The 17,190-nt window shown below is 48.0% G+C and overlaps 1 protein-coding gene across 1 annotated transcript in view; it reads left to right on the top strand.

The window, feature by feature from the left end:
• TNIP2 (TNFAIP3 interacting protein 2) overlaps positions 1-16,899 on the top strand; it is a 59,655-nt gene extending 42,756 nt beyond the window's left edge. The window contains exons 3-6 of the mRNA XM_038745524.1: positions 3,012-3,104; positions 5,797-6,057; positions 10,254-10,373; positions 16,331-16,899. Coding sequence (XP_038601452.1) covers positions 3,012-3,104; positions 5,797-6,057; positions 10,254-10,373; positions 16,331-16,597 — 741 coding nt within the window. The 3' untranslated portion in view covers positions 16,598-16,899. The remainder of the gene's footprint in view (positions 1-3,011; positions 3,105-5,796; positions 6,058-10,253; positions 10,374-16,330) is intronic.
• The last annotated feature ends 291 nt before the right edge of the window (positions 16,900-17,190 follow it).

Here is a 17,190-nt window from a genome sequence, read left to right as displayed (position 1 = left end):
TCTATACGTTGCCGACTTGGACTTCCCAAGCGCTTAGTACAGTGCTCTGCACACAGTAAGTGCTCAATAAATACGATTGATTGATTGCAGAGCACTGTACTAAGCCTCCTGTCTCCCCCCACTCCAGTCCAAATTGCGCTCTGCCGCCCGGATCATCTTTCTACAAAAACGTTCAGGCCGCGTTTCCCGCATCCTCATCATCATCAATCGTATTTATTGAGCGCTTACTATGTGCAGAGCACATAGTTTCCCCCCTCATCATCATCATCAATCGTATTTATTGAGCGCTTACTATTTGCAGAGCCCCCCCTCAAGAACCTCCGGTGCTTGTCCATTCCCCTCGGCATCAAACAGAAACTCCTCACCAGAAGCAGCGTGGCTCAGTGGAAAGAGCCCGGGCTTTGGAGTCCGAGGTCATGGGTTCAAATCCCGGCTCTGCCACTTGGCAGCTGTGTGACTTTGGCCAAGTCTCTTCACTTCTCTGGGCCTCAGTTACCTCGTCTGTAAAAAATGGGGATTAAAACTGTGAGCCCCCCGTGGGACAACCCGATCACCTTGTAACCTCCCCAGCGCTTAGAACAGTGCTTTGCACATAGTAAGTGCTTAATAAATGCCATCATTATTATTACTATTATTTAAAGCACTGAATCAGCTCGCCCCCTCCTACCATATTTCCTTGACTTTCATTCATTTCATTCAGTCGTATTTATTGAGCGCTTACTGTGTGCAGAGCACTGGACTAAGCGCTTGGGAAGTACAAGTTGGCAACATAGAGGGATGGTCAATCAATCATTCAATCGTATTTATTGAGCGCTTACTGTGTGCAGAGCACTGTACTAAGCGCTTGGGAAGTACAAGTTGGCAACGTATAGGGATGGTCAATCAATCAATCGCATTTATTGAGCGCTTACTGTGTGCAGAGCACTGTACTGAGCGCTTGGGAAGTACAAATTGGCAACATATAGAGACGATCCTACCCAACAGCGGGCTCACAGTCTCCTTGCTAAAGTCCAGCCCATGCGCTTCATTTCTCTAAAATCCATCCCCAATTTAAACCCTCTTTCCCCAACTCCCTCTCCCTTGATTGTCACCTATGCGCTTGTATCTGTAATAATAATAATAATAATAATGATAATGGCATTTATTAAGTGCTTACTACGCAAAGCACTGTTCTAAGCGCTGGGGAGGTTACAAGGTGATCAGGGTGTCCCACATGGGGCTCACAGTCTTAATCCCCATTTTACAGTTGAGGTAACTGAGGCACAGAGAAGTGAAGTGACTTGCCCAAAGTCACACAGCTAAGTGGCAGAGCCAGGATTTGAACCCATGACCTCTGACTCCAAAGCCTGGACTCTTTCCACTGAGCCACGCTGCTTCTCCCATCCCTTCCCCAATTTAAACGCCCTTTCCCCAACTCCCTCTCCCTTGAGTGTCACCTATGCGCTTGTATCTGTAATAATAATAATAATAATAATGATGGCATTTATTAAGCACTTACTATGCAAAGCACTGTGTTAAGCGCTGAGGAGGTTACAAGGTGATCAGGTTGTCCCACGGGGGGGGGGCTCACAGTCTTCATCCCCATTTTACAGGTGAGGTAACTGAGGCACAGAGAAGAGAAGGGACCGTCTCTATATGTTGCCAACTTGTACCTCCCAAGAGCTTAGTATAGTACTCTGCACACAGTAAGCGCTCAACAAATACGATTGAATGAAAGTGACTTGCCCAAAGTCACACAGACCAGGGATTTGAACCCATGACCTCTGACTCCAAAGCCCGGGCTCTTTCCACTGAGCCACGCTGCTTCTCCTGTACCCTTTAAGGATTTGATTAATTTTCACCCCACCCTCATCCCCCCAGCACTTCTGAACGTTTCCGTAGTTCTCAATCAATCGTATTTATTGAGCGCTTACTGTGTGCAGAGCATTGTACTAAGCGCTTGGGAAGTACAAGTTGGCAACATATAGAGACAGTCCCTACCCAACAGTGTAATTCATTTCTTTATTTTAATGCCTGCCTCCCCCTCGAGACTGTAAACCCTTGGTGGGCAGGGAACTTATCTACCAACTCTGTTGTACGGCACTCAGTAGAGAGTCCTTTCATTCATTGTCGTATTTATTGAGCACTTACTGTGTGCAGAGCACTGGACTAAGCGCTTGGGAAGTCCAAGTTGGCAACATATAGAGACGGTCCCTACCCAACAATCAAATCAATCAATCGTATTTATTAAGTGCTTACTGTGTGCAGAGCACTGTACTAAGCGCTTGGGAAGTCCAAGTTGGCAACATATAGAGACGGTCCCTACCCAACAATCAATCAATTGTATTAAGCGCTTACTGTGTGCAGAGCACTGTACTATGCGCTTGGGAAGTCCAAGTTGGCAACACATAGAAACGGTCCCTACCCAACAATCAATTGTGTTTATTAAGCGCTTACTGTGTGCAGAGCACTGTACTAAGCGTTTGGGAAGTCCAAGTTGGCAACACATAGAGACGGTCCCTACCCAACAATCAATCAATCAATCGTATTTATTAAGCGCTTACTGTGTGCAGAGCACTGTACTGAGCGCTTGGGAAGTCCAAGTTGGCAACATATAGAGACGGTCCCTGCCCAACAGCGGGCTCACAGTCTAGTGTGCAGTCCTGCACTCATTAAGTGCTCAATAAATACCTGTGACGGGTTGTTTATGCTTCTTTGAAAGGAACGAGCTAAGACTGCTGCAGAACAGCGTTTTATAACTTATTTTTATAATAAGTTATATATAATTTATTTATTTATTTTACTTGTACATATCTATCCTATTTATTTTATTTTGTTAGTATGTTTGGTTTTGTTCTCTGTCTCCCCCTTTTAGACTGTGAGCCCACTGTTGGGTAGGGACCGTCTCTATATGTTGCCAATTTGGACTTCCCAAGCGCTTAGTACGGTGCTCTGCACATAGTAAGCGCTCAATAAATACGATTGATGATGATGATGATGATAACTGAAACCTTTCTTTTTTTTTTCCCTAGCTGCAGTTTCCTGCCAGCGAAATGCCCCTACAGGAAGCCGTCATTTGCAAGCTGCAGGAAGAAAATACGTTATTAAAACAGAAAGTGATTTATGTGAGTATTCTGCCGTCTCCACCATTTTCTCGCATCTAAAACCTGGCTTCGATTACCTCCCAGAAATGGGTGCGGGGTGATAAAAGCCTGCCAAACCTTCCTTGCATTTATAATAATAATAATAATAATAATGGCATTTATTAAGCGCTTACTATGTGCAAAGCACTGTTCTAAGCGCTGGGGAGGTTACAAGGTGATCAGGTTGTCCCACGGGGCACACACAGACTGTGCCTGTTCTATCATCTTCGCCCAAGCGCTTACTTTGTACAGTGCTTAGAACAGTGCTTTGCACATAGTAAGCGCTTAATAAATGCTATCATTATTATTACTACTATTACAGTCCTTTTGAGAAGCGGCGTGTCTCAGTGGAAAGAGGCCGGGCTTTGGAGTCAGAGGTCATAGGTTCGAATCCCAACTCGAATCCCAATAAATACAATTGAATGAATGAGTCAGAGGTCATGGGTTCAAATCCCAGCCCCGCCAATTGTCAGCTGTGTGACTTCGGGCAAGTCACTTAACTTCTCTGGGCCTCAGTTCCCTCATCTGGAAAATGGGGATTAATAATAATGATAATGATGGCATTTATTAAGCGATTACTATGTGCAAAGCACTGTTCTAAGCACTGGGGAGGTTACATGGTGATCAGGTTTTCCCACGGGGGGCTCACAGTCTTAATCCCCATTTTCCAGGTGAGGGAACTGAGGCCCAGAGAAGTGAAGTGACTTGCCCAAAGTCACACAGCTGACAATTGGCGGGGCTGGGATTTGAACCCATGACCTCTGACTCATTCATTCATTCATTCAATCGTATTTATTGAGCGCTTACTGTGTGCAGAGCACTGTACTAAGCGCTTGGGAAGTCCAAGTTGGCAACATCTAGAGACGGTCCCTACCCAACAGTGGGGCTCACAGTCTAGAAGGGGGAGACAGAGAACAAAACAAAACATATTAACAAAATAAAATAAATAGAATATGTACAAATAAAATAGAGTAATAAATCCGTACAAACATATATACATATATACAGGTGCTGTGGGGAGGTTGAAGGACTCCAAAGCCCGGGCTCTTTCCACTGAGCCACACTGCTTCTCTAAGATTAAGACCGTGAGCCCCCCGTGGGACAACCGGATCACTTTGTAACCTCCCCAGCGCTTAGAACAGTGCTTTGCATGTAGTCAGCGCTTAATAAATGCCATCATTATCATTATTATAACAGTGCTCAGCACACAGTAAGCGCTCAATAAATTCGACTTGGACGGTAGGGAGGAGGAGTGGCTTGCGGGGCACGGCTGATGATTAATAGTAATAATTTTGGGATTTTGTTAAGCACTTACTATGTGCCAAGCACTGTTCTAAGCGCTGGGGGAGATACAAGGTGATCAGGTTGTCCCACGGGGGGCTCACAGCCTTAAGGCATTTAGGGGGGACTGTCTCTATACGTTGCCAATTTGTACTTCCCAAGCACTTAGTACAGTGCTCTGCACATAGTAAGCGCTCAATAAATACGATTGATGATGATGATGATGAGGGAGGAGTGAAGCTCACCTCCTCCAGGAGGCCTTCCCAGACTGAGCCCCCTCCTTCCCCTCTCCATTCCCCCCAGTCTTACCTCCTTCCCTTCCCCACAGCACCTGTATATATGTATATACGTTTATACATATTTATTACTCTATTTATTTATTTATTTTACTTGTACATATCTATTCTATTCATTTTATTTTGTTAATATGTTTGGTTTTGTTCTCCGTCTCCCCCTTGTAGACTGTGAGCCCACTGGTGGGTAGGGACCGTCTCTCTATGTTGCCAACTTGGACTTCCCAAGCGCTTAGTACAGCGCTCTGCACACAGTAAGCGCTCCATAAATACGATTGATTGATTGATTGATATAATAATAATAATAATGATGGCATTTATTAAGCGCTTTCTATGTGCAAAGCACTGTTCTAAGCGCTGGGGAGGTTCCAGGGTGATCAGGTTGCCCCACGGGGGGCTCCCGGTCTTAATCCCCATTTTCCAGATGAGGGAACTGAGGCCCAGAGAAGTGAAGTGACTTGCCCGAAGTCACACAGCTGACAATCGGTGGAGTGATGAAGGGTGTCGGGGTAGCCTAGCCGAGCCCGCTCGCTAGCGGGCTTCCCAAGCGCTTAGTCCAGCGCTCCGCCCGCAGTAAGTGCTCAATAAATGCGACCGAACGAAGGAACGGATGATTTCCCGCCATCGACCCCCGGGCCTGGAATGCCCCCAATCCCTCTGCCCATCCGCCGAGCTGGCTCTCTTCCTCCCTTCAAGGCCCTGCTGAGAGCTCACCTCCTCCAGGAGGCCTTCCCAGACTGAGCCCCTTCTTTCCTCTCCCCCTCGTCCCCCCTCTCCATCCCCCCGTCTTACCTCCTTCCCTTCCCCACAGCACCTGTATATATGTATATATGGTTGTACATATTTATTACTCTATTCATTTATTTATTTATTTTACTTGTACATTTCTATCCTACTTATTTTATTGTGTTGGTATGTTTGGTTCTGTTCTCTGTCTCCCCCTTTTAGACTGTGAGCCCACTGTTGGGTAGGGACTGTCTCTATGTGATGCCAATTTGTCCTTCCCAAGCGCTTAGTACAGTGCTCTGCACATAGTAAGCGCTCAATAAATGCGATTGATTGATTGATTTCACCCGGGCCTTTCTCTCCGCGCGTCTCAGGTGGAGGATTTAAACGCCAAATGGCAGAAATACGACGCCAGCAGGGACGAATACGTCAAGGGGCTGCACCTGCAGCTGAAGGCGGCCCAGGAGCAGGCCGCCCAAGGGGCCGGCGCCCTGCGGATGCGCAAGGAAATCTTCCGCCTCAACAAACTGCTGGAGGACAAACTGAACGACTGCGGCCAAGTCAGGAGAGAACTGGAAGAGCTGAAGAAGGCCCGGGACGGAGACAAGGAACGCGTGCAGATCCTGGAGGAACAGGCGAGTGATCCCATTCCGCGCCGGGCCCTTCCGGGAAAGTCTGTGGGATTTCGATAAGAACGGGATCATTAATCCCAAAGAACGGGATTTGTTAAAGCGCTTGCCGAGAAGCGGCGTGGCTCGGTGGAAAGAGCACGGGCTTTGGAGTCGGGGGTCATCATTCAGTCATTCAGTCGTATTGATTGAGCGCTTACTGTGTGCAGAGCACTGGACTGAGCGCTTGGGGAGTCCAAGTTGGCAACCTAGAGAGGCGGTCCCTACCCAACAGCGGGCTCAGAGTCTAGAAGGAGGAGACAGACAACGAAACATATTAACAAAATGAAATAAATAGAATATGTACAAGCAAAATAAATAAATAGAGTAATAAATCCGTACAAACATATATACATATATACAGGTGCTGTGGGGAGGGGAAGGAGGTAAGGCTGGGGGGAGGAGGGAGAGGAAGGAGGGGGCTCAGTCTGGGAAGGTTCAAATCCCAGCTCCGCCGGTTGTCAGCTGTGTGACTTTGGGCAAGTCACTTCACTTCTCTGGGCCTCAGTTCCCTCATCTGGAAAATGGGGATGAAGACTGTGAGCCCCCCGTGGGACAACCTGATCATCATCGTCATCATCATCAATCGTATTTATTGAGCGCTTACTATGTGCAGAGCACTGTACTAAGCGCTTGGGAAGCACAAATTGCCAACATATAGAGACAGGCCCTACCCAGCAGTGGGCTCACAGTCTAAAAGGGGGAGACAGAGAACAAAAGCAAACATACTGATAAAATAAAATAAATAGAATAGATATGTACAAGTAAAATAAATAAATAGAGTAATAAATCTGTACAAACGTATATACATATATACAGGTGCTGTGGGGAAGGGAAGGAGGTAAGACCACCTTGGAACCTCCCCAGCACTTAGAACAGTGCTTTGCACATAATAAGCGCTTAATAAATGCCATCATTATTATTAGTACTGTGTGCCCGGCATTGTTCTAAGCGCTGGGGTAAATACTAATAATAATGGCATTTGTTAAGCGCTTACTCTATGCAAAGCACTGTTCTAAGCGCTGGCACTATAAATAGATAAGTAATAATAATAATGGTATTTGTGAAGCACTTACTATGTGCCAAGCACTTTTCTAAGCTCTGAGGAGATAGAAGGTGATCAGGTTGTCCCACATGGGGCTCACAGCCTTAATCCCCATTTTACAGATGAGGTCACTGAGGCACGCAGAGAAGTTAAGTGACTTGCCCAGAGCCACACAGCTGATAAATGGCGGGGCCGGGATTAGAACCCATGACCTCCGACTCCCAAGCCCGGGCTCTTTCCACTGAGCCACGCTGCTTCTCTAATACAAGATAATCGGGTTGGACACAGTCCCTGTCCTAGATAGGGCTCACAGTCTTCATCCCCATTTTCCAGATGAAGGAACTGAGGCCCGGAGAAGGGAAGCTACCTGCCTGTGGTCCCAAAGCGGACGAGTGGCGGGGTCAGGATTAGAACCCAGATCCTTCTGACTTCTCAAGCCACTGGGCCACGCTGCTTCTCTGAGAAATTCTAGACTTGGCCTTTTCCCTTCTCCTCTCACCCACCAGCTGATCCCGGAGGATTTTATTGTATCTTACGGATTTGTTAGGCACGTACTGTAATAATAATAATAATAATAATAATAATAATAATAATGGCATTTGTTAAGTGTGAAGCACTGTTCTAAGCACTGGGGGGGATACAAGGTGATCAGGTTGTCCCACGTGGGGCTCACAGTTTTAATCCCCATTTTACAGGTGAGGGAACTGAGGCCCAGAGAAGTGGAGTGACTTGCCCAAAGTCACACAGCTGACGAGTAGCGTGGCTCAGTGGAAAGAGCCCAGGCTTTGGAGTCAGAGGTCATGGGTTCAAATCCCGTCTCTGCCAACTGTCAGCTGGATGACTTTGGGCAAGTCACTTCACTTCTCTGGGCCTCAGTTATCTCATCTGTAAAATGGGGATAATAATGATGGCATTTATTAAGCACTTACTATGTGCAAAGCACTGTTCTATGCGCTGGGGAGGTTACAAGGGATGAAGACTGTGGGACAACCTGATCACCTTGTAACCTCCCCAGCGCTTAGAACAGTGCTTTGCACATAGTAAGTGCTTAATAAATGCCATTATTATTATTATTATTATTATCATTATTGCCCCAGCACTTAGAACAGTGCTTGGCACATAGTAAGCGGATTAAGAGGCGGAGCCAGGATTAGAGTAATAATAATAATGATGGTATTTATTAAGCGCTTACTATGTGCAAAGCACTGTTCTAAGCACTGGGGAGTTTACAAGGTGATCAGGGTGTTCCAAGGGGGCTCACAGTCTTAATCCCCATTTTACAGATGAGGTCACTGAGGCCCAGAGAAGTTAAGTGACTTGCCCAAAGTCACACAGCTGACAGTTGGCAGAGCCGGGATTTGAACCCATGACCTGCGACTCCTAATAATAATAATAATAATCGTATTTATTAAGCGCTTACTATGTGCAAAGCACTGTTCTAAGCGCTGGGGGGGATAAAAGGTGATCAGGTTGTCCCAAGGGGGCTCACAGTCTTAATCCCCATTTTCCAGATGAGGTAACTGGGGCCCAGAGAAGTGAAGTGACTTGCCCAAAGTCACCCAGCTGACAATTGGCGGAGTTTGGATTTGAACCCATGACCCCTGACTCCAAAGCCCAGGCTCTTTCCATTGAGCCACGCTGCTTCTCCACTGTACTGAACGCTTGGCACTGTACTAAGCACTAATCCCTCTGCATTTTTGCCGGGCCCAGGGGCCGGTTCTGAAGAAGCTCATAAAGAAGCTCAGAAGCTCTTTTAGACTGTGAGCCCACTGTTGGGTAGGGACCATCTCTATATGTTGCCAACTTGGACTTCCCAAGCGCTTAGTACAGTGCTCTGCACACAGTAAGCGCTCAATAAATACGATTGATTGATTGATAATGGGACCGCTGTGCGTAGGACTCGCCTTATGACCAGTTTGAGTATTTGATTCCCGTGAATAATCACGATGGTATTTATTAAGCAAGTCCCGGCCCCGCCAGTTGTCAGCTGTGTGACTTTGGGCAAGTCGCTTCACTTCTCTGGGCCTCAGTTCCCTCGTCTGGAAAATGGGGCTGAAGACTGTGAGCCCCCCGTGGGACCACCTGATCACCTTGAAACCTCCCCAGCGCTTAGAACAGTGCTTTGCACAGAGTAAGCGCTTAATAAATGCCATTATTATCGTTATTATTCAGCGCTTACTATGTGCCAAGCGCTGTTCTAAGCGCTGGGCACTGTTCTAAGCGCTGGATCTCATCAAGTGCCCGAAGTGGCAGATGTTGAAAAGGTTTGGTCCCCTCCGAGCCTCCCCGGGCATCGCTGGTCCCTGAAACCGCTCTCTGCGCCAAGTCTAGATTGCAGCAGCAATATTTATTCCCCACCCACTGGGGACTTGTACATATTTATTACTCTATTTATTTATTGATTGATTTATTTTACTTGTACATATCTATTCTATTTATTTTATTTTGTTAGGATGTTTGGTTTTGTTCATCATCAATCATATTTATTGAGCGCTTACTATGTGCAGAGCACTGTACTATTTGTTCTCTGTCCCCCTTTTAGACTGTGAGCCCACTGTTGGGTAGGGACTGTCTCTATATGTTGCCAACTTGGACTTCCCAAGCGCTTAGTACAGTGCTCTACCCACAGTAAGCGCTCAATAAATACGATTGATGATGATGATGACTTCAAAACAAACAAGGATCACGTTCCCTGCCCGCAAGCCGCTTACACTCTGACGGGGGAAAGACAGTCCTAAAGCAGTGGAATTATTTTTTTTAATACGGTATTGGTTAAGCATTTACTGTGTGCCAGACACTTTTCATTCATTGTCATCAATCGTATTTATTGAGCGCTTACTACGTGCAGAGCACTGTACTAAGCGCTTGGGAAGTACAAACTGGCAACATATAGAGACAGTCCCTACCCAACAGTGGGCTCACAGTCTAAAAAAGTCTTATTTATTTATCGATGGTGATGATGATGACGATGGCATTTGTCGGGCATATGAGAAGCAGCACGGCTCAGTGGCAAAGAGCAGGGGCTTTGGAGTCAGAGGTCATGGGTTCAAATCCCGGCTCCGCCAGTTGTCAGCTGGGTGACTTTGGGCAGGTCACTTACGGGTTGTTTCCTTTTCAGGTTCTGGTGTACAGGGATGACTTTACGTCGGAAAGGGCAGACAGGGAGCGGGCCCAGGGTCAAATCCAAGAACTTCAGGAACAGGTGGCTTCTCTGCAGCAGCAGCTGGCCAGCAGACAGGTAAGATCTGGCCATTCGGCCAAACGCGTCTTCTAGACTGTGAGCCCACTGTTGGGTAGGGACCGTCTCTAGATGTTGCCAACTTGGGCTTCCCAAGCGCTCAGTACAGTGCTGTGCACACAGTAAGCGCTCAATCAATACGATGGAATGAATGAATGAATGAATGGGACCGTGCCGTGGCGCAGGAGAGGCCTGGAGTCTGATTAAACACAAAATGAAAAGTCATCACGGTTCAGGGGTCCATGGGCATTGAAAGGAGTCAACATTTTTAGTATAATAATAATAATAATGATGATGGTATGTGTTGAGCGCTTACTAGGCGCCGAGCATTGTTCTAAGCAGCGTGGCCCAGCAGCCCCCTTTTAGACTGTGAGCCCACTGTTGGGTAGGGACCGTCTCTCTGTGTTGCCAACTTGGGCTTCCCAAGCGCTCAGTACAGTGCTCTGCACACAGTAAGCGCTCAATCAGTACGATGGAATGAATGAATGAATGAATGGGACCGTGCCGTGGAGCAGGAAAGGCCTGGAGTCTGATTAAACGCAAAATGAAAAGTCATCACGGTTCAGAGGTCCATGGGCATTGAAAGGAGTCAACATTTTTAGTATAATAATAATAATAATAATGATGATGGTATGTGTTGAGCGCTTACTAGGCGCCGAGCATTGTTCTAAGCAGCGTGGCCCAGCAGCCCCCTTTTAGACTGTGAGCCCACTGTTGGGTAGGGACCGTCTCTAGATGTTGCCAACTTGGGCTTCCCAAGCGCTCAGTACAGTGCTCTGCACACAGTAAGCGCTCAATCAGTACGATGGAATGAATGAATGAATGAATGGGACCGTGCCGTGGAGCAGGAGAGGCCTGGAGTCTGATTAAACGCAAAATGAAAAGTCATCACGGTTCAGAGGTCCATGGGCATTGAAAGGAGTCAACATTTTTAGTATAATAATAATAATAATAATGATGATGGTATGTGTTGAGCGCTTACTAGGCGCCGAGCATTGTTCTAAGCAGCGTGGCCCAGCAGCCCCCTTTTAGACTGTGAGCCCACTGTTGGGTAGGGACCGTCTCTGTGTGTTGCCAACTTGGGCTTCCCAAGCGCTCAGTACAGTGCTCTGCACACAGTAAGTGCTCCATAAATACAATTGATTGACTGAGCGTCCTCCTTCCTCTCCCCCTCCCTCCCCGCCCTACCTCCTTCCCCTCCCCACAGCACCTGTATGTATGTTTGGACAGATTTATTACTCTGTTTTACTTGTAGAGAAGCAGCGTGGCTCAGTGGAAAGAGCCCGGGCTTTGGAGTCAGAGGTCAGGGGTTCAAATCCCAGCTCCGCCACTTGTTAGCTGTGCGACTTTGGGCAAGTCGCTTCACTTCTCTGGGCCTCAGTTACCTCATCTGTAAAATGGGGATTAAGACTGTGAGCCCCATGTGGGACAACCTGATCACCTTGTAACCTCCCCAGCGCTTAGAACAGTGCTTTGCACATAGTAAGCGCTTAATAAATGCCATCATTATTATTATTATTATTGTACATATTTACTATTCTATTTTATTTGGTTAATATGTTTCGTTTTGTTGTCTGTCTCCCCCGTCCAGACTGTGAGCCCGCTGTTGGGTAGGGACCGTCTCTAGATGTTGCCAACTTGGACTTCCCAAGCGCTTAGTACGGTGCTCCGCGCGCAGTAAGCGCTCAGTAAAGACGGTGCTCTGCCCACAGTAAGCGCTCAATAAATATGAATGAATGAATGAGGAGGCGACACTGTCCTTGCGTCCCCTTCTTTCCCTCCCCGGCGCTGGATGTTGCCAACTTGTACTTCCCAAGCGCTTAGTCCAGTGCTCTGCACACAGTAAGCGCTCAATCAATACGATTGATGGATTGATGGATTGGAGGCGGGGGCCGTCCGCGGCTCAGAGCCGGGAACGGGGCCTTCCCGCCCGCCCTGACCTTGATTCGCCCTTGGGAAGGGAGCTGCGCTTCCCCGGGAGAAAACAGGTGCCGGCCGTCGGCGGGTTCGCCAGAATTTGCCTTCAAAACTGACGTGAGAGTGTGTTTGTGTGTCCGTGTGTGTCTGTCTAGATGGTGAGTCCATTGTTGCGTAGGGTTTGTCTCTATTTGTTGCCAAATTGTTCTTCCCAAGCGCTTAGTACAGTGCTCTGCACATAGTAAGCGCTCAATAAATACGATTGAATGAATGAATGAATCGATGCGATGGAATGAATGAATGAATGAATGAATGGGACCATGCCGTGGAGCAGGAAAGGCCTGGAGTCTGATTAAACGCAAAATGAAAAGTCATCACGGTTCAGAGGTCCATGGGCATTGAAAGGAGTCAACATTTTTAGTATAATAATAATAATAATGATGATGGTAGCGTGGCTCAGTGGAAAAGAGCACGGGCTTTGGAGTCAGAGGTCATGGGTTCAAATTCCGGCTCCACCACTTGTCAGCTGTGTGACTTTGGGCAAGTCGCTTCACTTCTCTGGGCCTCAGTTCCCTCATCTGGAAAATGGGGTTGAAGACTGCGAGCCCCACGTGGGACAACCTCATAACCTTGTATCCCCCCAGTGCTTAGAACAGTGCTTTGCACATAGTAAGCGCTTAATAAATGCCATCATTATTATGACAGCGCTTAGAACAGTGCTTTGCACATAGTAAGCGCTTAATAAATGCTATCATTATTATTATTATTATTATTGAGTGCTTACTATGTGCCGAGCATTGTTCTAAGCAGCGTGGCCCAGCAGCCCCCTTTTAGCCTGTGAGCCCACTGTTGGGTAGGGGCTGGCTCTATATGTTGCCAACTTGGACTTCCCAAGCGCTTAGTACAGTGCTCTGCACACAGTAAGTGCTCAATAAATACGATTGATGATGATGATGATGATGATGATGAGAAGCAGCGTGGCCCAGTGGAAAGAGCCCGGGCTCTTCACAGGACCGGGCTCTGTAAAAGGGGGATGAAGACTGTGAGCCTCCCGTGGGACAGCCTGCTCACCTTGTCACCTCCCCAGCGCTTAGAACAGTGCTATAGTAAGCGCTTTATAAATGCCATCATCATCATTATTATTATTATTATTATTATTATTATTATTATCTTCCAATCCCAGTCCGTTCACAGCTCTGGCCTGCCTCAGTGGTTCTCGGAGTGCTGATGTTAGACGTTCCTCCCAGACCAAAATGGGGCTCTCCTTGCCTCTCCCTGCCCTCCCCTGTCCTCCAGCGGGATCCCGAGGAGATTATTGATTATTTATTTAGTTATTTATTTTATTTTGTTAGTATGTTTGGTTTTGTTCTCTGTCTCCCCCTTTTAGACTGTGAGCCCACTGTTGGGTAGGGACTGTCTCTATATGTTGCCAACATGGACTTCCCAAGCACTTAGTACAGTGCTCTGCACACAGTAAGCGCTCAATAAATACGATTGATTGATTGCTCGGGACAGCGTTCCGCCCACGCCCGCGATCGATAACTTCCCCTCGAGTTGGGTAACTTGGTCAGTTGGGAAGTAGCGTGGCTCCGTGGATCGAGCACCGGCTCTAATCCCGGCACCGCCGCGTTCATTCAGTCGTATTTCCTGAGCGCTTACCGTGTGCGGAGCACTGTACTGGGCGCTTCATACTCGCCGATGGACCGATCTGCTGGGTGGCCTTAGGGCAAGTCACTTCACTTGGAGAAGCAAGTTATGTTTTGTTATGTTGCCAATTTGTACTTCCCAAGCGCTTAGTACAGTGCTCTGCACATAGTAAGCGCTCAATAAATACGATTGATGATGATGAAGCAGCGCGGCTCGGTGGAAAGAGCCCGGGCTTTGGAGTCAGAGGTCATGGGTTCGAATTCCGGCTCCGCCACACGTCCGCTGTGACCTTGGGCGAGTCAGTTCACTTCTCTGAGCCTCGGTTCCCTCATCTGGAAAATGGGGGTGAAGACTGTGAGCCCCACGTGGGACAACCTGATGACTTTGTACCCCCGCCCAGCGCTTAGAACAGTGCTTTGCACATAGCGAGCGCTTAACAAATGCCCAATGCCAACATTATTATTCACGTCTCTGTGCCTCGCTTACTTCATTCATTCATTCAGTCGTATTTATTGAGCGCTTACTGTGTGCAGAGCACTGTACTAAGTGCTTAAAACTAGCCGATGGACTTATCTGCTGGGTGGCCTTGGGCAAGTCGCTTCACGTCTCTTGCCTCGTTTACCTCATTCATTCATTCAGTCGTATTTATTGAGCACTTACTGTGTGCAGAGCACTGTACTAAGCGCTTAATACTAGCCGATGGATTTATCTGCTGGGTGGCCTTGGGCAAGTCGCTTCACGTCTCTGTGCCTCGCTTACCTCATTCATTCATTCAGGCGTGTTTATTGAGCGCTTACAGTGTGCAGAGCACTGTACTAAGCGCTTAATACTAGCCGATGGACTTGTCTGCTGGGTGGCCTTGGGCAAGTCGCTTCACGTCTCTGTGCCTCGCTTACCTCGTTCATTCATTCAGCCGTATTTATTGTATATACTTGTATTTACCTGTATATATGTATATATGTTTGTACATATTTATTACTCTATTTATTTATTTATTTTACTTGTACATATCTGTTCTATTTATTTTATTTTGTTAGTATGTTTGGTTTTGTTCCCTGTCTCCCCCTTCTAGACTGTGAGCCCGCTGTTGGATAGGGACTGTCTCTATATGTTGCCAACTTGGACTTCCCAAGCGCTTCGTCCAGTGCTCTGCACACAGTAAGCACTCAATAAATACGATGGATTGATTGATTATTGAGCGCTTACTGTGTGCAGAGCACTGTACTAAGCGCTTGAGAAGTCCATGTTGGACTGGAGTCTCTAATAGAGAGTGACACCGTGAGCCCCGCGTGGGACAGGGCCCGATTTGCTCGTCTCCACCCCGGCGCTAAGTACAACGCCCGGCTCAGAGTGAGCGCTGGACGAATACCATGATGATTTGTTGCCAACTTGGACTTCCCAAGCGCTTAGTCCAGTGCTCTGCACACAGTAAGCGCTCAATAAATACGATTGATGATGATGATGATGATGATGATTTGACCCAACGCCCGGTTCCCAAGTGTTACTCCGGCGACTGACGGGAGTCTTTGGATGATTTTGAGACTGGGAGCCCACTATTGGGTAGGGACCGTCTCTCTCTGTCGCCAACTTGTACTTCCCAAGCGCTTAGTACAGTGCTCTGCACACAGTCAGCGCTGAGTAAAGACGATGGATTGATTGATTGATTTCTGTTTCTGTTACTCCGGCGACTGACGGGATTCTTTGGATGATTTTGAGACTGGGAGCCCACTATTGGGTAGGGACCGTCTCTCTATGTTGCCAACTTGTACTTCCCAAGCGCTTAGTACAGTGCTCTGCACACAGTCAGCGCTGAATAAAGACGATGGATTGATTGATTGATTTCTGTTTCTGTTACTCCGGCGACTGACGGGATTCTTTGGATGATTTTGAGACTGGGAGCCCACTATTGGGTAGGGACCGTCTCTCTATGTCGCCAACTTGTACTTCCCAAGCGCTTAGTACAGTGCTCTGCACACAGTAAGCGCTGAATAAAGATGATGGATTGATTGATTGATTTCTGTTTCTGTTACTCCGGCGGCTGACGGGATTCTTTGGATGATTTTGAGACTGGGAGCCCACCGTTGGGTAGGGACCGTCTCTCTATGTCGCCAACTTGTACTTCCCAAGCGCTGCACACCGTAAGCGCTCAATAAATACGATGGATTGATTGATTGATTTCTGTTTCTGTTACTCCGGTGACTGACGGGATTCTTTGGATGATTTTGAGACTGGGAGCCCACCGTTGGGTAGGGACCGTCTCTCTATGTCGCCAACTTGTACTTCCCAAGTGCTGCACACCGTAAGCGCTCAATAAGTACGATTGATTGATTGATTTCTGTTTCTGTTACTCCGGCGACTAACGGGAGTCTTCTGATTTTTGTTTCCGTGTGCAGGAAGCAAGGGAAGGCCGCGGTCCCTGGCGGATCCCCGTCGGCCACAAGAGCCACGCGGCCGTCGGGTCCGGCGCGGCGGAGCCCCTGCCGCTGGAGGGGGGCTCGCGGAGGGCCCCGGCCCGGTCCCAACAGTCGGCCGTGCAAGTGGACGCCCCCGGCCCGGCCCGCGGAGACCAGGGGGACCTCCAGTGTCCCCACTGTATGAGGCTCTTCGACGACGAGCAGGGCGAAGAGCTGCTGCGGCACGTGGCGGAGTGCTGTCAGTGACGCCTCGGCGAGGGGCTCAACGGTCCCCGGCCGCGAGCCGAGGCCTCTCCCGCATCCCGGAATCCGCCTGGAAACGCCGGGGTGGGAGCAGGATAGATGCACTTTTTCTTGGAAGCTAAAGGTGGGGGGTGTGAGGAGTCATTAGTAGTGACCCCTTGAGTTGTGGAAGTCCTTTCAGAGGGTAAGCTCCTGGCGGGCAGGGACTGGGCCCCTTCTTTATTTCGGTACCATTCAAGTGCTCGCTGTGGCGCACCAATCGTATTTATTGAGCACTTACTGTGTGCGGAGCACTGGACTAAGCGCTTGGGAAGTCCAAGTTGGCAACGTATAGAGACAGTCCCTACCCAACAGTGGGCTCACAGTCTAGACGCCACACCATGAGGATGCTCGGTAAACTCCCCCTTCTAGACTGTGAGCCTGTTGGCGGGTAGGGACCATCTCTATCGGTTGCTGACTTGTACTTCCCAAGCGCTTAGTACAGTGCTTTGCACACAGTAAGCGCTCAATAAATACAATTGAATGAATCAATCAACTGATCAATCGTATTTATTGAGCGCTTACTGTGTGCAGAGCACTTTTGGACTGTGAGCCCA

This window comes from Tachyglossus aculeatus, chromosome 4 (assembly GCF_015852505.1).
Source record: "Tachyglossus aculeatus isolate mTacAcu1 chromosome 4, mTacAcu1.pri, whole genome shotgun sequence".
Taxonomy (NCBI): domain Eukaryota; kingdom Metazoa; phylum Chordata; class Mammalia; order Monotremata; family Tachyglossidae; genus Tachyglossus; species Tachyglossus aculeatus.
Note: the sequence above shows the minus strand (reverse complement) of the source record. Positions and strands in the feature narration are given on the sequence as shown.